The sequence below is a fragment of the Strix aluco genome, chromosome 1 (assembly GCF_031877795.1).
Source record: "Strix aluco isolate bStrAlu1 chromosome 1, bStrAlu1.hap1, whole genome shotgun sequence".
Lineage (NCBI taxonomy): Eukaryota > Metazoa > Chordata > Aves > Strigiformes > Strigidae > Strix > Strix aluco.
The window spans coordinates 23,970,490-23,992,075 of record NC_133931.1 but is presented as its reverse complement, the minus strand read 5'-3'; the positions used below and the strand labels follow the sequence as shown (position 1 = coordinate 23,992,075).

General features: G+C 35.7%; 1 protein-coding gene across 11 annotated transcripts in view; it reads left to right on the top strand.

Annotated features, from left to right (window-relative positions):
• Nucleotides 1-21,586, top strand: part of VPS13B (vacuolar protein sorting 13 homolog B) — a 491,427-nt gene that overhangs the window by 222,363 nt on the left and 247,478 nt on the right. For 10 of the 11 annotated variants that reach the window (XM_074815029.1, XM_074815038.1, XM_074815049.1 and 7 more), the window contains one exon: nt 9,960-10,107. In XM_074815029.1, coding sequence (XP_074671130.1) covers nt 9,960-10,107 — 148 coding nt within the window. The remainder of the gene's footprint in view (nt 1-9,959; nt 10,108-21,586) is intronic. The other variant, XM_074815058.1, reaches the window with a different exon arrangement.

Sequence of the window (21,586 nt, the reverse complement as noted above, 5' to 3'; positions counted from 1 at the left end):
ATCTTTACTGAAATACTATGTGTAATGTAATTGTGTTGGTATGGTTTTGTCTGAAAGCATGAAAAGTTAGAAATAACAGAACATATTTAACTTCATAAGCTGAAATGATATAAGTCAAAAGTAAGCATAGAAGTAAATGAATTTTTACAAAACACAAGGATTTTCAATTATTTTTTCCATAAAGCTGTACTGTGTCTTCTTTAAGATTAATGGGATGAAGCCAGCAAGAAATGTGGCCTTACTGAGATTTTATTCAACTGGAACAGAACAATGGCTGACTGCTGTGTCAGGGTGTAGGGGTACACGCAGCTCAGTGAGGACTACCCCTTTTCGTTTATTACTGTTAGACTATTGCTAAACCTACCTCTGTTTGCACCTTGCTTCCCAGAAGCTAATAATTGTAGAACTAGTGTGATAGCTGAGGCCATTATGTTCCTTGGTTTGTACAGTATTACTTCTTTACACTTTCTCCCTTCCTTTGCCCAGTGTGTCTATTTTGTACAGTTAGGTTATAAACTCCTTAACCATGTTTATGTAGTATCTAGTAGGCTGTCAGATGTCCTGATATGTTCTTAAATGGTGTCTGAAAAATGTGATGAATGATAAATGAGAATTTTAGAAGTCTGACTAAAGGTAAACACCCAAAGGAGAGACTATTTAAATGAAAAGCTAAGTTTGGCACAATAATCAGTGAATATAAACAGGTTCTTTGTATATTTAGTCTAGGAGTAAAAGATTTTGAAATCTTGAGTATTAAAACTACAATAAAGTTTCTTGCTGCTTTTTATCGTTAGAAGGAAGTTTTCTAACTTGTTCCTATATTGAATTTTATGTCTTTAGGAACAATACATTTAACAACTGTTTGCAGTAGAAGAGGATTGGACTTAGTGCTAACTAAATAATATGTTAGAATTTGGAAATTCACTTAATGTACAACTCTTCTTCATAAGTTATGGTTCCGTGCAGTGTGCAAGTTACGTCAGTCTTCCTCACATTTATTTTAAAAGAATAGAATTAACATCTCTCTCTGAACTGAACTTGAGGCAAACTCTTTTTCTTACGTGTGAAGTCTGCAAAATTGTGTTATTACAGTAAGTTGTATGAGGTCTTGCTCAATAAAGAGTCTGTTCCAGTGCTCAGTCACCTTCACAGTAAAAACATGTTTCTTTATGTTCAAGAGGGAACCTTCTGTGTTTCAGTCTGTGCCCATTGCATCTGGTCCTGTCACTGGGCATCACTGAGAAGAGCCTGGCTTCATCATCTTCACACCCTCCCTTCAGATATTTTTTCACACTGATGAGGCCCCCTGTGAGCCTTCTCTTCTCCAGGCTGAACAATCTCAGCCCTCTCAGCCTTTCCTCATATGGAAGATGCTCTGGTCCCTTAATGGGCCCCTTCATGGCCCTTTGTTGGACTCTCTCCAGTATGTCTATATCTCTCTTGCACTGGGGAGTCCAGAACTAGACCCAGCACTGGATAGAGGGGAAGGATCACCTTCGTTGACTTGCTGGCAATACTTTGTCTAGTTTAGCCCAGGATATCATTCACCTTGTTTGCAGCAAGGGCATTTTGCTCGTTCTTGTTCAACCTGGACTCACCAGGACCTTTTCTGCAAAGCTGCTTTCCAGCTGGGTAGCCCCCAGCATATACTGGTGCATGAGGTTGTTCCTCCCCAGGTGCAGGACTTTGTACTTTTCATTGTTGTACTTCATGAGGTTCCTGTCAGCACACTTCTCCAGCCTGTCACAGTCCCTCTGGATGGCAGCACAAACCTTTGGCATATCAACCACTCCTCCCACTAATGAAGATCTTGAACAGGATTGGACCCATTATTGACCCCTGGGGTACATTGCTACTTATTGGAGTCCAGCTAGACATTGTGCGACTCATCACCACCCTCTGGGCCCAGCCATTCAGCCAGTTTTCAGTCTACTTCACTGTCTACTCATCCAGCCCATACTTCATCAGCTTCTCCTGGAAGATCTTATGGGAGACAGTGTCAAAGGCCTTACTGAAGTCAAGGTAGACAATATCCACTGCTCTCCCTTCATCTACCAAGCCAGTCATTTAATCATAATTAACACTGAGAACATTGAGGGTACGTCTTCCTTGCTCCATCCTTTCCCCCTGTCTCTGGGCACTGGGATTCAAGGCTGGTCTTGCTAGTAAAGCCTGAGGTGGAGAAGGTATTCAGTACCTCAGGCTTTTCCAATAGGAAAAGCAGCTTATGAGTTTCTTGACTTGATACCAATATGTATTCCCATAGACAATGAAATATTCTAACTGGTTCTTTTTTAGATCTTTTGCCCTCCTGCTCCTTTCCTTTTGTAAACTCAAGTGAACTCAAGAAGTTAGTTAAAATTGCATAATACTTATACAATTAATACACATTTTTCAAAAATGTTTTATGTTGATTTCATATCTAACAGCTCTGAATAATGTACAAAGAGAAGAAAATACAGTTGTTTAGTGTCAGAAAAGGAAAAAACACATGGATTGGTAACAGGGACAGGAAGAGGTAAGGAAAAGATATTTATTAACATGAGAGTATTTTCACCTCATCGTCAGGTGATGTTCTTTCCAGGTTATCAGTGTAGCAAGTATTACATGTTATTTTGTATTTGTCTAGAACAAGATACTATTGGTAGATCATCTTTCCTGTTTGGATCACTCTGCTATGTGTACAGTGTGCAGTAATCAACATCAGAAACCTTTGCCAGCTATTGGGTTAAAAAATCGAGAACAACCCAGACACAATATATATTAAGGTGGCAGCAATTGTTGGAATTTCTTTTGTTAAGTTATATTAGTTTATTCTTCAATAATACTGAGCTGAAATAACTTGAGTCTTGGTGTAGAGCAAGGAATAAACTTTATAAATCAAAGTACTGTAACTTAAAGTTCAAAACTTGTTTTCAGAATCCTGTTTTTGACTTGCCAGCTAGAGACATCTTAGAGGTGTTTTAATTCAGCACCTTGTGAACACCGTGCCTATTAAGATACACCAATTTGTTAGTTTAAAAGAAATCACAGAAACGCAACCAGAACCTTGCTAGAATCACAAAATCACAGAATCATAGAATGGTTTGGGTTGGAAGGGACCTTAAAGATCATCTAGTTCCAACCTCCGTCCATGGGCAGGGACACCTTCCACTAGACCAGGTTGCTCAAAGCCCCATCCAACCTGACTTAACGTCTGTGTTAAAATAGAGTGAATTTGTCATGCTGTCATTTTACTAGCCTATTATGTGATCGTTCTAATGGTTAATGGATTGATTCTCAACTTCTTAGTACTTAATATGGCAGGAATGAAATAAAGAATATACTCTGATCTTGTTTTTCTTTAGTTCAAAGCCTGAAGAATAGATGAAAAGCATTCTGGAGAAAGTTATTCAATAGTAAATTTTTTTGTACTGACATTTGGTGTGTTACACCTATGAAATGGAAATACTACAAAAGGTTTATAGTTATCAATATTTGTAAAGAATATTATGTTAGACACATGGGTAAATGTTTTGAATGTAAATGTTTTGCTCTTCAGCTCTACATTTTAAGAATTAATGCATTAAGAAGACATCTGATAAAAATGTAATTATTCTGCTTTATATACAGTCTGTGTGACTGCTCAGAGTTAGTATGAGCCAGATATGTTGCACTCCATCCATATGTTCCACATCAAAATCGCATATTTTACATTATCTGGGTGTTAAAAATAATCACATTTTTGGTTCCCTAAATTTGTTAGACTTTCATGAAATATGTTTTTGTTACCACCATTTTTTTCAGTAACTGGGAGTAATCCATGAAGTTGGAGCAGCAAATGCAAAAGACATCTTACATACCCGGCTTGATGATTGATGAACCTATGCTAGATTTTAAGCAGGGTTTAAACTGGCACAGAAGTTTGATTTTTTTTTTTTTTTTTTTTAAAATGTTCTTGTATGTGTCAGCCAAAATTGGTGTGGTTTTTTTTTTTTTTTTTTACGTACTTTACTCTGTATGGATCGTTTTTTGTCAAGTGAGCTATATGTGTAGCAGCAGTAGATGTGCTAGTGTAGTATATGTGCACCAGTTGCTTGCGTACTGCTTATTAATAGTTCTTTAACTCAGCATATCTATAATATATGCTTAAATCCCTTGTGTTTGTTTGGTCTGAAAAACCCGCTGAAAAGGTATGTTCTTTAGTGCTTTATGAAAAGTTAATTTGAACAGAATTTGGGAAAGATACCACTACAGAGAGTGTCTTACTCTATGTATGCTGTTTAGTTAACGTTGCGTCCCCATTAAAAAGCAAAACAAAGCTACATTTAGAGGCCTTGTTTTCAGTGATTTAATATTTTAGTTTGACTGTTTTTTAAGATTTTTTCAGATGTGGCTTGTGGCAGTGAGGCCTCATTTCTGGTAATTTTAAAATATTTTTAAAATACTTAATTTTTACTCTTTTTTTCAGATTTTTTCAGAAGTGGTGCATTTTATTTTTGTAAACTGGTGGCATTTTTCATATATTTACTCTCCTATAAAAGCCTATACTTAGCTTTGCACAGGTAAATATTTGAAGAGATTTTTTTTCCTTGGTAAAAAAGCTTTAGTTGTAATTTGATATGAGATAGTGAAGTATGTGATACTTTTTGCAGTTAATAAGTGCATGTAATCTTTCTCAAATGCACATTACTGTAAAGCCTTTGTGGCTTGCCAGTACTTTTCTTACATTACTCATTTCTGTGAGATAAAATGACTAATTTTAGTGAAGACTAAACTGTCAAAAATGTGTACATACACCTATATGTAGATGTATAATATCAATGCGTATGCCCGCATATTTCTTCCATTTTCTTTGGCTGTTCAGCATGTGTGTGTGTGTTACTACCTAATTTAATGAGTATTTCAGTAACAGAGTAGATCTAAACCCATCAGTGCAGGGAGAACATCCTTAGTCATACAGGAACAACTAAGGAAAAGACATTGCATCTGTTCCAGATTCATCATGCTTTAAAGCACTGGAATGTAATACACCTACATGATTCCATAATCCAGATTTCTCACTTTTTTCATGAACATCTACACCATAGAAGACTGTGTATCCCAGTTCAAAACCAAGAATTTTTCATCAGCTGGGTAGGTAGATTACAGAATTGGTCATTAGCAATTCAATTCAATCACTTTTTTTCCTTCAACTTTTTTCTCTGCTCTATTTCTCTATTCTCTTCCATTATCTTAGGAATTTTGCTGTGTTATAAAATCCTTTCACTGCTCTATGGAAAGTTCATTGTTAGCTAAGGATATTATCAACTCTTGATGGTATGTTTTGGGCAATTCTTCATTCAGAGGTCTACATCAGAGGTCTCTCTGGAATGTTTGCCTAAGATGAAATAATTTTATCATCATGACTTGTTCAGTAGACTCAGGTAGAACAATTCCTCTAATTTGATCTGGTTTAGGATGACTTTTGGAATACTGCAGATCTTTGTTTCTTTAAGAGCCAAACACTTCTGGTAATGAATGGCAATGAATGAATGACACAACATAAGGGCAAATTTCAGTACCAAAATTTAAGATTTTTCCATGTTGTAGCAAAGTTGGCTGTTGAGGGTAGAGCTGTGTTGCCCTTCTGTAGTTCTAGTTTTTCTCTCCTACCTCAATAAATAGCAGGAAAGGCTTTGATAAAACAAGCATGTTTCTATGGTAGATGTAATTATCTTCTTGGTGTGCAAAGATTTCTCAAATTATAATAGGTTTTGATTTCTGATATTACTTGCAGGCCAAAATCACTGTGTTTATCCCTATTGGGATCTGTCACCTCTTACCCCAAGGAACACAATTAAGTTTCTGAAGGATGCAGGAATGAAGTTGCTGTTTACTTAAGGAACTAAAGGTACTTGGGTCTTGAACCTTGTATTTTCTACCTTCATAGGCCCCTTGAAACTGCTGATAGAATGCTTTCAACAGTTGGTGAAAATGTGGGGGTTCTTGGCTGACATCAGTTCATGACATAAGTTTGGAAAGATTACAGCTAATCAGTGATTGGTCTTCTATCCCAGCAGAGCACTTTTCTGAGCATACCTGAAAATGAAGCAGTCACAGAATTTCATTTGAATTAGCAAGTTCATCTGCCAGGAAAGAAGGTGCTTTTATGAACCCCAGGGGTTAGGCATGCCTAATCTTTTTAGTTAGGAATTAATTTAATTTTAATTCATGTAATTTTACTAATTAATTTAATTTTAATTGGGAACTAGGCCTAACGCCTAGTTTTGTTTGAGCTCTCTAAAGCAATTTAGGTGCGTGCTTATATTATTAATCTCAGAAATCAAAACAATGAAATGTCACTCTATAGTCAAGCAGCGATTGTGATTTCATGATATTAGAACTTGTTGCAAGATTGGCAAGGTAGGTCCTCCTTGCTGTTGGAACTCATTCTGGCACAGCTTGGACTGTCTTGCAGCATTGGTAAGTACTCTTCTCAGAGGCAGATAGTGATTGCATGACAGTGCTCTTAGATATTCACAGAACACCATGTCCCCATTCCAAAGACTTCATTAATTTTTCTTCCTGCTTGCTGGTTGCAAGCTACTGCACATGTACACATCAGTCTGTGTGCACGCAGCATCCGCCGTATGGGATAGCTGGGTTTGGTACCACTTCAAAGATGGCAACCCACAACTGGGCTGAGGCTTCTGAATTCAACATTTCACAAGCCAGTGCTTCATTTTTTCCTTTAGTAATAATATTAAAGTTCCTGTCTTGGAATATTCTTTTGCCTTTGGTTTGTTATCAAGCCAGTGCTTCATTTTTTCTTTTAGTAATAATATTAAAGTTCCTGTCTTGGAATATTCTTTTGCCTTTGGTTTGTTATCAGGGAGGTGATTGTATAGGCATCCCTCAAATGAAAGTTACTCATCTGCTCGGTTGGCCAAGTTTACTTTAGAATGCATTTCTCATGTTCCCAGGTCTGCCTGCATCCTCTTCAGCCTCACACTCATGGGAAGTTATAAATCAGAAATAAAATATTTAATTACCAAAAATCCCAAGTAAAGTAAAACATTAATTTATTTCACCTGAGGCAAATTTTCACTAGCCCTCTTTACAGGATATTTTAGCCTCAGTTAGTTGGCATATTTCCACACAAATCAGAAAATGCTCGGGGCTTGGTATTTTTGGCAGGTTGGTTTTTAGCTGTCGTTGTTCTGTGCCTTTCTCTGATTTTCGATCTTTACAATTTCCAAAGTTATGTTGACCACACAGTATGAAGTAAAATAAAAAATATGATCTGAATCTGTTGATCCATTTACATGCATAAATAGCATAAGTGTATGTGTGTGTTTTGTGTACACATACTTAGCATGGTGTGTAATGTGTTAGATTATTTGTGTCAATAAAATTTAAATTTGGAAAGGATAGCTTTCTTGTTATTTTTTTAGCCACCACTTAAAAAGTTAATTGTAATAATTATAGTGGAAAAGTAGTAAATTTTCTTGAGTACCATGAATTATTATTAATCTAGTATTCAGTGTCTAATAGCCACAAAACATTGTTGCATTGATAAAACTGTGGTCAGTATTCTAGGACAGAACTTGATTTTGACTTTGTGTCCACAAAACAACCTCATATAAATGTTGCTGTAGTTCCATAACTTTATTAAATGTTTTTTATTTATCTTCTTTATAACACTAGCAATTAGTAACCATAAAGCTTACATCACAAGTAGGTGTGTTAAATTTTGCTACATATTACTTTATAGCTAACATTTTGGATTCTTGTGATGAAATGCTTATGATCACACTTGCCTTCAATGTCTCCTTTCCCATTAGATTCATCTTCTGAAACAGCTGTGGGGCTCTTGTCATCTGCTATTTCCCAAGCCACAATTTCCTCATCAGTTTGTGGCTAAAACCCAAATCTTGATGATCCTTTTCCATCTAGTTCAACGTTGATCTTTCATCTTCTGCATTCTTTTAACCAGAAATCTTTTGCCAAAAACCTGACAAGATTGTACTGGGCGTCATCAACAGCAACATCAGGCTTGATTTCAGTGAGCAAAGATGAAACAGCTGTTTCATTGTCCAGATCAGCACTCAAGCACTCAATATTTGGTCATAATTTTTTCCAGCTTTGTCTGGCTGTGATAGCCTTGATGTTTTTCACTATTTGACTAGTGGTGTAACTTATATTTTGCTGATCCATTTCTTCAGTGGTTCAGAAAAAGATACTGCTTCTTCAGACAGTATTTCCATCCTGTTGGTTTGTACTGTCTTGTATTGTCTGTGTTCATTCTTCAGAAACTCTTGCTTCACTTTGGCAAGTCAATGTTCTTGCAGTGTTATGTCCAGAGTTGCCAAATCATGGCTCAACAGTTGCTGTCATGGGAAAGCTGCAGATGGCTTTGCCTTATGAAAGATTGTATCAGATAAACTGCTAAATTTTGAAAATAAGTCATGTAAAGTGTGTGACGAAAGTATGCATGTGGGAAATATTGCACTTGTGTAAAACTTGTCTTTTCAAAGCTGATGGGTTTTTTGCTGCTGTTATGGCAAGAGGACACCAAAGTGGCATGTTTCAGTGTTCCAGAATGGCTTTTTAGTGCTTTTGGAGACAAAGCTGATGGCCGTACATTCAGAGGGAGGAGGAGAAATGAGAGTTCTGTTTGTCATTGACATTAGTATTTTCCTATTAACTTTGCATACCACTGTATGTATAAGTTGTTTGTATTCACTGGAGTAGGATTAAATAGTTGATTGTCTTTCTTATTTTAATTTACTTTTATAGTGGAAAATGGTGAAGGCGTTTGGAAGTCGTTCTCCTTCAATTAAATGATTTTTCTGTTTGTTTTGGGGTTTTGTATGTGTGCACATGTTGCACACTGCTGGATTCAGTGATCTGTTTTCTATTGGATAAAATTTACAAGCACATTGCCCGCCTCACACGAATTTGTTTCCCACAGAGATTCCTAATGCAACGTGTGAGGTTTCTCATTACCCAGCTATATGGATTACATTTTCACTCCAATACCAACAAAATTAAATTACACAAAAATTGATTAAGATGCATGTAATCCTAATGTCTGATCTTTAGAAAAAACTTTTGTCATCTTTAAATGATAACCCTCTGCAAAATCAACAGTAGAAATATTCTGCTTTTGTCAACTGGTATACATCTACAATTTACGTAGCAGCTAATGCTACAGCAAAATGTTAACAGCCAACTGTACAGCAAAATTTAGGATCCAATTCTTTTAATGATTGTCTTTTCTAGCTCATGTTAAAAAAAAGTAACAACAAAACCAATAGACTGTATACATCTGTGGACCTTCACTTCCAGAACCCATGTGGATTAATGCACATCACTTTTTTCTGGTCTTAAAATAAGGATGCAGTCCTTCTAACTAGATTTTAATGCCTTCAGTTTTGTTTAACAGTGTCATATTTTGAACAGTTTGTCATTTATTGATATGCTTGAAAGACAAAACAATTAGAAGTCAGTAGTGGTCAGAATTTAATTTGATATTTAAAATGTGAGGAACAAATATAATAATGTATAAATCTTTTGGAGTTTAATAAAGGTTGATAACTTTCTTTGCAAAACTTTGCAATCTTCATAGCTGACTAAACTTTCCCAGTTTCCATTAAACATTTAGAGAATTATTTTAGTTTGGTCATCATCCAGGTTTATTGACGTGCATTTTGATTGGCTAACAAGCATGGTATTTTAAGTTAATACATTATATTTCACTTTTTCTGTTATTGTAGAGCTTTTCTTCAGAATAACATGACTAAAATAATTATAAGTGCAAGTCTGAAAGTAGTGTTTCATAATTTATTTTCAAAATATATGTGCACCAATCATTGTTTCAAGTTGTCTTCTGTACATTTCAAAATCTGTAGTTTAAGACATGCTTCTTATGATGTCATCATTCAATATTAATGTGTTTTGGATTTGAGTGGTTCACAACAGACTTTTTTTTTTAGCAGTCTGTAGGAACTGTTCCGCTTGGTGTGTCAGTAACTCGAAAAAAAGAGGATGAAGTATCAGTTGGAAGTGCACCTTTGGCAAGGCAGCAATCAAATCAAGCCTCTGAGTATGCCAGCAGTCCTGTCAAAACAAAAACAGTAACAGGTATGACCACTTAATTGAAACTAGCCATTCTGCCTTTGAAACCTCCCTCAGCAACGTGGGTCCACAACTGAACAGCATCAGCTGTGCAAATACTGTGGAACAACTCTCAGTTTTAAAAAAATATTCTCCTAGAAAATTACAACTTTTAAAATTAAAAATACTCAAACTTACGATTTTGAAATATATGTGTGGGGTTTTTTTGTCATTTTCATTTAGGTACTATCCCTGATAGTTTCATGTAACATATTTTCTAAAATGAGATAAAGGAGATGTATTTTCAATTTAATATCTGCTATTTGCCTTGATACTTAATATTTTAGTCCATAATTTTATCAGACTTTGTGATTAATCTCTTTGATTTCAGTCAGTCTGTTCAGATTGCATAAAGTCTGGCATGTATGGAAGTCAAGATTTGTGCATAAACAGTTAAAATTCACTGTTTTCAAAACCACTCTCCCATAGAAGATGTATTTGTTGGCATTTCGGTTTGTGGAGTTCAAGAAGTTATTAAATTTAGGAATATTTTCTGGCCACTTAAGAGTGCTAAAGTTAAACTTTGTTATCACTAATCAAGATGATATGGCTTTCTAGGATTTTCTGGGGTATTTATTCATATAATACTGTCTGCAAGTAGTAAAGTAGGAGATTATCCAAAAAAAGTGACTATCCAGCTGAGACTTTTAGTAATCCTTCTGAAATACACTGAACAAATTCTCTTTTCCTTTGCATTGATGTTTATTTCCAGATAATCATGAAGTACTTCAAGATGTTGTCTGCTTGAAACTGAGATTACAGTCTTGTTCATTAGTGGTAGGGTTAATTGTTATTTTGAGATTAGAAAGGACTAAAACCAGAAAATCTGTTTGCTGACTATTATGTGGGTTGCCGCGTTATCATTGGTAGTAAAATATTAGGTTCATTTCAAAGACTTCTTTATTTCATTTATGAATATACTTTATTTTTACCATTTGTCCTTTTACCTTTCATTTATGAATCACCTGTATTTTTGCCTGTAACGAAATGACTGTACTAAGTATATTCTTGTTTTAACTATATTTATCATCTGTTCTGCTATATCAACATCATAAATGATATGATTTTTTTCTTCTGGAGGTTAATTCTACGTGTACCTGTGAACAAAGCATAAAGGTGTAATTCACTAGAGAAACTTATGTAATTTTGAATATTTCACATTCAAAACCAACTATTTATGTGAACAGATGCTAGATTAGTTTGTGTTAATTACCGGTTTATAAAAGTATGCATGTAGTTTGCAGAAGTAGCTTTGTACTTGAGTTTTTTTAAAATGAGTATCCCAGTCTGGTACCTGCTCATCTCGGTAGCCAGTTTTGATCTTCAGCCTTTGTTATTCTTCACCTTGAATATTATCTTTTCTGCAGTAATGATCACACCAGGAGAGTCTTCTAAAAGAAAAGAGGGAGAAATGCCATGAATGTCAGTTTTGGTTTTGGTTAGGGTTTTATGTGTGTGAGCGCAGAAATGATAAAACAAAATGATAAATTATAAATAATGTCCTGAAAGCAAAAGAAGGATTTCTGCGCATCTCAACTTCTTCCACTTTTAAATTTGAAGTCAATATCAAGATGTGTTTTAAATTACTTAGTACAACACACATTGCAAAAATGAAAATTTAATTTTTAGGTTTCTTTTATGTTAGCTACTGCTTTACTCATTCAGTTTATCAAATAAGTTTAGCCTAAATGCTGGGGTTTTTTTGTGATTAAGCAGATATTTGGCTTCTCTATAAAACAATGTTGTGATATAGAGTTTGATACCAATAAGTGAAGGGTGATAGTACTAATTCTCTCAAGAGTTAACATTGGCTAAGCATTTTCTTTTTTTGAATTAGAAGCAGTCTTCTAAAGAAGAGATTACTAAATTTGGTTTTATTAATTCTCAGCTGTTAAAAATTTGTTGAAAAATGTTACTTTTTTTTTAAGTGAAGCTACATACATATAGCAGAGTGTCTATTTTGTTAATTTTTAAGATGTAGTGTGCCTGACACTGCTGATTTGAAGGCTAGCCAGTGTTTTAAAATGTCTACCTGTTTGTTGTACTCTGGAGATAAAATGCCAGGTATAATATACTTGAAGTATTTGAGATATATATGCAAAAATGGGGAATAAAAATATAAAATGAATGCCAAAGAGCAAAAGCCTTGCATACTAATGATATTATTTAAAAGAATGCTACCTGTCTACTTCAGCAGACCAAACAGATTTCCCTTAATTAAAGAAAGAAGAGCCATGTCACACTGCAGTGCCATGCAGGCTTGTTCTCTGAATAGCGTCCTGAAACTTCATGCGATGTTAGGAATTTTTCCTGTAGAGTTCAGCTGTTCATCAGAATTGACTTTGCACTGGAAGATTCAGGGGACAGTAAAAACCAAATATGTATACCATGTCACCAAAAAAAGTCTCCGCTTTGATTACAAAGCAACCAGTTACAGTGGTTAGAAAAGGTTGCATGGGTGTAAGTGTGAAAGGTGAGATCTCATTCTTAGAGAAGTTTCAGTAGATCCTTTCTTTCAAAATTGGTTTTTTTACAGGTACATAATGTGCTGGAATATGGTGAATGAGTGACTAGTTCATTAACCTGAAAATAGAGTGCCTGTGATTCTTCTCCTTTCTAGTTTTTCTGGGTCCCTTGCTCCCACAGTTTTTCACTTTGTTTCCTTTCTTTTAATTTCACCTACTTTCTGTCTGAGTTTCTTTCATTGGGACAGGCTTGGGGAGGAGTGGCTGGAGAGCTGCCAATCAGAGAGAGACCTGGGGGTGTTGATTGACAGCCGGCTGAACATGAGCCAGCAGTGTGCCCAGGTGGCCAAGAAGCCAATGGCGTCCTGGCTTGTATCAGAAACAGCGTGGCCAGCAGGGACAGGGAAGTGATCTTACCCCTGTACTTGGCACTGGTAAGGCCGCACCTTGATTCCTGTGTTCAGTTTTGGGCCCCTCACTACAAAAAGGACATTGAATTACTCGAGCGTGTCCAGAGAAGGGCAACGAAGCTGGTGAAGGGTCTGGAGCACATGTCGTACGAGGAGCGGCTGAGGGAACTGGGGGTGTTTAGTCTGGAGAAGAGGAGGCTGAGGGGAGACCTCATCGCCCTCTACAACTACCTGAAAGGAGGTTGCAGAGAGCTGGGGATGAGCCTCTTTAACCAAGTAACAGGAGATAGGACAAGAGGTAATGGCCTCAAGTTGTGCCAAGGAAGGTTTAGACTAGATATTAGGAAGCATTTCTTTACAGAACAGGTTGTTAGGCGTTGGAATGGGCTGCCCAGGGAGGTGGTGGAGTCCCCATCCCTGGAGGTGTTTAAGAGTTGGGTTGACATAGCGCTTAGGGATATGGTGTAGTTGAGAACGGTCAGTGTTAGGTTAATGGTTGGACTGGATGTTCTTCAAGGTCTTTTCCAACCTAGACGATTCTGTGATTCTGTGATTGTTTGTCTCGCCTTTTTAAACCAGCAATACCACACTGGCTATAGGTCTAGGACATATAATGCTACCTATGCTACAGAAGCATTCTAGGTAAAAGGGGCAACGATCCTTGTAAGCCTGGTGTTTCTTAATCATCAAGGCTCTAGGTACAGATGCCTTAAGTTGTCAGAAAACTGAGATTCCTACATTGATAAAACTGAGACTCCTACACTGTTATCAAGCACATATGCATAGTCTTTGCAGATCAAAAGAGAATTGTATCTTAAAATCATGCTATTCAGGTGGTGATTTTGATTTTATCCTTTTCAAGTCTAGCATGATCTCAGCAGTCCCTCCCTTGAGAACCGCTAGAAACCAACCCTATGTATTAAATGAAAGCAGTTTGTAATCACAGCTGTAAAATGATTTAAAACACTATCTTGAATTCAGTTTATTAGTTAATGGCTGCTGAGACCTTGCCAAAAATGAAGCATGGGAAAAAAGCAAAACTACTATTTATATGGTATCTGTCTGTGAAAATCCAAGGTTTCTGTTCTTAAGTCTCAAATTGTAGTTAGATATAAATCTCCTTAATGACAGAGGCTTCAAAAATAGAATGAGGTAATAGAATATATGGTTTAAATTTTGTATAATGTGGCTGTGAACAAGCAAGGTGATAAAGAAATATTAGAAAAAGTAATAAGTATTTACCTCAGTTCCTCTATCCACACACTTCTCCCATTTCCAGCAATTCAGCAGTTCCCTGTTCAATGTATAGTGATTTGCAGACCCGTAGCTATGCATAGAAGTATAGCTCTTATGTCTGCGTAGTGACAAAATGATTAGTGTGTGTGTGTATAAATATGTAATATATATATAACATACCTATATAAGAAGATATTGTGGGCTGTAGTAGATGGATAGGGTAGTCTTTGAAAGCTGTCCTGTGCAAACTATTGAATAGTGATTAAAACCAAAGTGTCAAATTTTATTTATATTGACCAGCAAATGCAAAAGGATTAGAGGACAAACAAATTAGTTGCATGCGTATGCATAGAGTATAGGATTGCATAAGCCTTATTTCCATAGGAAACCTGGCAAAGAAAGATCCCCACCTTTTCTTTCAATCACTTCCAAACATTTGATAGTGTAGATATAATAATGCGCTTATAAGTTGGTTGTTAGATACTTACTGTAACTGGAACTTCTTGGTTGTTATGGGAAGTGTTAGTAATTCGATTTTGAAAGCTTTACTCAAGCAATTCTTAAAATTCCTTCAAAGTATACACAAGATGTTTTTGAACCACTATTAAATACTTCGCCATGAAAGTGGAGGAAAGTGGAAGCTTTAAGTGTAGACATATCTCTATTTTATTTAGACCAACTGATGCTGTGTTAGTATTTTTATTTGAAGTTTCATTTTAAGTTAATAAACTTTCTATTGAGTACATTGTGGCAGAATATGACCTGTACGTAGCAAAACTGGATGCAGTTACTGATTTTCCCCCCCCCCCCCTAAAGTACAACTAGAATGCTAAACTAGATTCCTTCTAAAATGAGCTGTTGGAATGCAAAATACTGGCAAATGTGAGAGAAGTCTGGCTGGTGAGAAATCAATGGATTATCTGAAGTGTTTGAATTAGTAGGTCACTATTTCTGCTCAATGAACTGAATGATTATCGTTTATTCATGCCTGCTATGAAATGTATGACTGATGATTTATTTGGGAAGGTGAATGAAATTAAAGAGATGCTGAATAGACAAAGTAAACTAGGGGAATTTAAATCTGATGCACATTTACCTAGGGTGCCTGAAAATACTAGAATTCTTTTGGTTTTGTAAATAGAGTTTAGTTCTTGGAAGGATTATTTGAAAGGAAGGTCTCCATTCACAGCTGATTTATAGTAACTTCGAAATGGCTGGACAATCATATACCTATATTGAGAATTAATTATTGTGAGTTTTCATAGCTAGTAAAATGTTTGACTTTTGTGTTAAGATGGCATGATTTCTTGAGTTTGGTGTGTAGATTTCAAAAACATTAATAACACAAAGCGAATGTAGTATATCAAACATGCTTTCTGTATGGAGAAATTCAAAGTTGAGAGAGAAAGAATGGGTGTTTATTTTTAGATTATATTTAAAAGACTAAGAACTTTCAGTGTATTTTTAAAAAGGCAGGAAGTAGGTAGAATTGCTCCTGCATTTATCAGAAAAGTTCTTGCAAATCCAAAGGCTGAAATTCTTGTTTCATAGTATAACATTTATTTGGAATTATTTGGAATGATAAGCGATATTAAGATAAATTCAGGCATGGACTTTAGATATGAGCATACTTATAACACATTTTTGTAATTACTAATATAGTAGCGCAGTTTTGCCTGTTAAGGGCTGTTACTGATTTGTATGAAAGTGTCAGTCCTTTTTTATTTTTGTTCCCAGAACTAAATAGGTATTTTTTTGCTAGAAACAGTGCACCAATCATTAAGAATTTGGTGGAAGAAAATGCAGACCATAACCATTCCCTAGTCAGCCCCCACTTTCACACAGAAAGATCCTTTCTGCTTGCACAACCATGTTAATATCACATTTGTCATTGTTTACTGACATATGTTTACTCTAGAGGAAGGCACGTTGGGTAAAAAGTCAAAAGCCTCTGTATTTTAACACTTATTCTGCTGCTAATTGAATAACGGTTCTAATTTAGTCACTACGCCATGCTACACTTCTGTGCTGCCATTTCCCTGGGTATAAAGGATTTGCTCTGGCTAGTTGTCAGGGACTGTGTGGCTCAATTATCATCTTGATTGATAAAATCAATGTATAATCTGCACCATTAGTAAAGTAGAATGCAAAACGCTCAAAGCACAATAACAAAATTATTTATGCAAAGACTGTTCAGTAAGTGGGCAAGCATATTGCATGTTTTTATAAGCTTAGAAGGACTTCCTGCTGTTATTTTAGTTAAGCACTGCTTTTATTCTCAAGCATCCTGGTGAAGAGTGCAAACTTTTTTACATATAGGTCATCATAGTCTATCCTTAGAAAATAAAATCGCAGTTACATGAGTAATTAAAATATCAGTCATCCAGGTATGGGAGTATAGGGAGTAATTTCTCTTAGGATACCGCAAAAATGTGAATATTTCTGAAACACTTCTGATGGATACGGGTGGTTCAGAAAATACTGGTAAATATAGCTTTGAGCTTCATCTAATGGTTTCAGTGAGTCTACTATTTAGATTAACATTTTATTTTTAAATTGGATTGTGGGAAAAAGTAGTACTTTAAGATAGGAAATTTTGCAATTTCTTGTGTTTTAATATTATATCATGGAACAAAATTAATTGGAAATGCATTCTATTGAGAGCAGAATTTATTTCTTTGGCTGTCATACATATACACACAAAAGTGAATAACTTGTAATGTCTTGATATCTCTCTATATATAGACATATATATTTAGTTCTGTTGTGTTGCAAATATAAAAATATGTAGACTTATGAGGAAAATTGGAATGTAAACCTAAGGACAAACAAGCTTTTATATAACAAGTTTCGCTGAATTTTTACTTTTGCACAATATTATTTATAGAAACCAAAACCCGCTGATTTACAGAAAAGAGCAAGTAAGTTTTAAGTAGGTGGTGGGTTGGGGGTGGGCTAGTTTTTGTTTTGTTTTGCATATGAAGAAACCAATTAATCTTCTACCAAAAAAATCTGTAGGCCATTTAGATTTTTTTCAGAGTTGTTTGAAGTTTGAATTTTCTCCTCCACTGCATTTTAATCTCATTTCTAATCCCTTAGACCCCTTGATCAATTCCTTAATGACTTGCATTTGTCACAAACACCTTGGTATTTTTGTTTGTATTTCTGATAAAAAGCCATGTCTAATGCATGAAAATGTGAGTAGATATTAAGAAATCCCAGTGAGTTCTTTGACACTATGGAGACTACTTCTAATTTTATCAGAGGAAAAATCTTTCCAGAAAGAGCCACGTAATAACAGAATGCTTTCCTCTGATTTCTTTCTTCTTTTAAATACTATTAATGTTCATGTGTTTTGCTGTCATGGCCTCTTAGTAACTATGATTAGTTTGCAGTAGGATTTTTCTCAGCTTAACTCAGTTCTGATGTGTGAGAAGTTATATGACTAATGATGTGATGTGAGAGGGAAAGCTTGCCCAGCTTGTTGAGGTCATATGACAGATGCATTTTGAGTATGGTCATACGATGGGATGGTAAAGAGACTATCTATCCTGCAGATTGCTGCATGGGTGTCTGTCTGTGAACCTTGTCTTTCAGTAGGAGCTCTCTGAGCTTTTGGAGATCACTGACATTACAGGTTTGCTTGCAGCAGGATGACCTTTTCCAAGAAGAAGCTGCTGCCCTCTTTATGCCTGAGGTATCTGAGGCTCATAGTAGCCCAGGAGAAATGAGTCATCTTGCGCCAGAGGGATGAGATATGATAGATCTGTACAACATACAAATTAGGAACAAGGAATTAGCATTGTAGTTTACTTCACTTTAGTTCAGTTGTTAGCTGTAAGGAGAGAGGAGGAATGGAAAGCATGAGGCCAGTGGTGAGTACAGTTTATCAGTAGCCCTCGACCCAGTAGCGGGAAATCTCTGATCTGTGGTCTTTTCTGCTTTGACTTATTTGAGGAAATGTCCATTTGCCCCAAATCTTCATACTGCAAAAGTTTTATTTTCCCTTTCATGTTCCTTAGGTCACTGAATATTAATAGCACAGAATAGCACCATTTTCCCCAAAGATCTTTTTATTTTTAAAACTTCTAAGTATTTTCTGGATTAGACTTCCAAAGCAACCAGTTCCCAGTAGGCTGAAAAGCACAAAGGAGACATATGTCTATTTAAGACAGATGCCTCTATCTAGGATTTATACCTATAAGTCTTGCTTAGTGTCACCTCCTACAAAGAGAGTACATTTAGGATTAATTTTGCAGGATTGCCACTTGGAGCTCCCTCTGTTCTTTAGCTGTAAATTGTGAAATTAATTATGAAAACTGCTGCTTCTGGTAGCTCAATCCTGATTGATCTGATCGGTCCTTCGTAAAAAGTCTGTTCATTACCAGTGTGTGTTCTGAAATTGATGGTGAGTGTGGTGGCTTCTGAGTGATTGATAGTTGATTGAAATCATTGTGGTACAAAAATAACAATTGCACAATATGGGACTGGAAGATGGGAGTAGGAACATTTTATGTTCCTTTACACTGGTTTTCTTCAATATTCACATTGTACAACCTGAAGCAGCCTCCCCTCTGTTTGTTTCTTTTTTTTCTTCATCAGCTTGTAAGTGTTCCATACAAATCGTATTTTCTGCCTAGCTATTGCTTACTGGCTCCTGGCTTCAACACAAGGCTGATTACAGTGCCAGGAAATGTTCCTAGGTTTTCAGTTCAGTAGTAGCTGAGCAGCATAATTATTTTAGGAGATTAACTTTCATACCAAGAGAGATGGAGCTGATCCAGTCTACATGTCTACTGTAGAGGACTAAGCCAAACACACATGATAGCCACATCAGACTGCTACAGTCTCTTAGTAACTGTCATCTACTGATGGCCTTGCCTGACGGGGAATTAAGACGCTGTTCTGTCCCTGCATCCGTTCAGACAAAACTCTGGGACTTACCAGTACAGGAAAAAAATGAACAGAGGACTTCTTTCTTATTTTCTTTTCAGGAGTTTCTTCTGTGCTTGTTTCTTCTTTCCACTCTGAAACACTTCTTATTACTTCCCTATTTTCCACGATTTCTGGTTGAATGGTTCCTTAGCTGTTTGTTGGGTTTCAAGGCTTTTTTTTTTTTTTTTTTTTTTTTGTATTTTGGTTGAGTATGGGGTGTTACAGTGAAGCTGTTGTCTATCATGGATAGTCCTGAAATTTAAATCAGCTTTGCAGGTTTGAATTGCACATATATGGAGAGAAACAAGTGGTGCTTTGGCCAGCTAATTTTATTTTTAATTCACAGATAGTTGTTTCTAGCATTAAAAAGTTGATTCCTCTAATTGAGAGAGAATTAGCAGAGTGTGTGTCTTCCAGTGAACAAAACATAGGAGACTGGAACAAAGCCTAGTTTTAGATCCCACTCATGAGGAATGCACTTGTTCAGTGGCATAGGATGTTGATATTTCCTGCTGATTGTGTTGTGGAATATATCTGTTCATCCTGACCTGAAGCATTCCTGCCAGTGAGATTTCCAGAGTCTCACAGTGACTTTGTATACTGTTCTCACCCTTACCGACACTTGTATTTTGGAGTTCTATGCTCCAGTAATGCTGCTATTTAAATATTTCTTGATACTCAAGCTGTTCCTAATTCTTACTTTGTAATATGTGTAGTGTAGGGCCTGACTACACAGGGAAGATGGTGTGAACTGAGGTAGCGTAAGAAGTTAAAGCAGAACAGCTATTCCTCACTGAATGTGTTTGTTTTAATCTATTCATAATATGGATGTAATACTCACTGCATGGCATAAAAGTGTCCACATGAGAAAATATTATGAAATAGCTACTCCACGCTGCTTGTCCATGTGAACAGTTTACTTGTTTGTCTCTCCAGCACAGCTGACAACAAACAATCCTGAAATGTCATGCTTTTTACGTTCTCGTGATCCAATTTTCATTCTTTATCATTCTAATGGATCCATAATTGGAGCCAGGAATATCTGAGAGGACTAATTGTATTGAAGCCATAAAAATTCTCTTTCACCGTTTTTTGACCACTTCTCTTTTTCAATCTTTTGATTCCCCATCAGTTTAATAAAGTTAATGCTTCTCTTTCTTTTCAGATCATTAAAAATACTATTTGTTGAAGGATTTTGTCTAGAATATTAATTAACTCTGGTCTTTCCTAGCCTTGATGGGAAAAACATCACAAATTTAATTCCTCAAGTGGCACTAACATTGCACACTCTTGGCAGAAATTAATTTCTCAGATGTTTCATTTTTAAATCTTTGCATGTTTCCTTGCATGATCAAAACTGACTGAAGACCCACATATACTTTCGCTCACCTGAGTTCAGTTGATAGCATAATTTTGTTTTAAGATTTTTCTGTAGTTTGTATGCCACAGATTTCTTCTAGCTGTATAATTGGGAGACATAAATTGTCACACTTGTGCTGATGTCAATTTAGTTGAAAATGAAGTCATGAAGACTTAATAATTTATTCCTGCAGTTTTGTCAGCTCAACAACATGTAGGTCAAAACTAGAAATGTTAAGGAAGCTGCCAATAATTTGGGGAGTATCCCAAAACATAAGAAAGAAGATATCTGTAAGAGATGACAGGAAGAACTATGTACCACTCATACAGTCTTTAATGAATTTGTAGTTGTTACTTGATCTCCTCACTAGTCCTCTTTTGAAGTTCTACTATGCTCATACTCAATTAAATGCTTCTGTTATCTAAAATCTTTTCATATTCATGTGACTATCAATATAAGAAAAATTCTCTTTTTACTCGAAAACATTAAATTATGCTGAAATATTTCATACTTTTATCTTTAAGCTTGAAAAAGTAAGAAAATGGCTTAATTTTCATGCCTTTTTTTTGGAAGCATACTCAAGGTTTTTTAAGTGCATTTTTAAAAGAGAACAAATGAAAGGCTGTAATTTAATATGGGCTGTCTTTCATTTCTTACAATGAGTTTAGAAAACTAAAATCTTTTTTAGATTACACTGGCAGCAATGTATATGAAAACCTTTTAGATTGCTATTCCATCACCAAATAGGTTATCACACTTTGAAAACTGTCTTAATTTGCTTAGGTCAAACATTCTTCGTAATATTTTCTGAACAGTTTACATTTTAAAAAGTTTAAACATTTCATTTCATTGCATTTCTCACTAGGCTTAACTGATACAGTTGTATTGCCAAGTTTAAAACTAATAATAGACACACTATTATTATGTACATAGTGAGAGAAAATCTCTTTTAGAATTTAAAACTAGTAATCTTTTTATTTGCTACCAGTAAGTATGTTGTTTAGTTATATATTCTTTGTCAAACTGAGTTTTGTTATTTG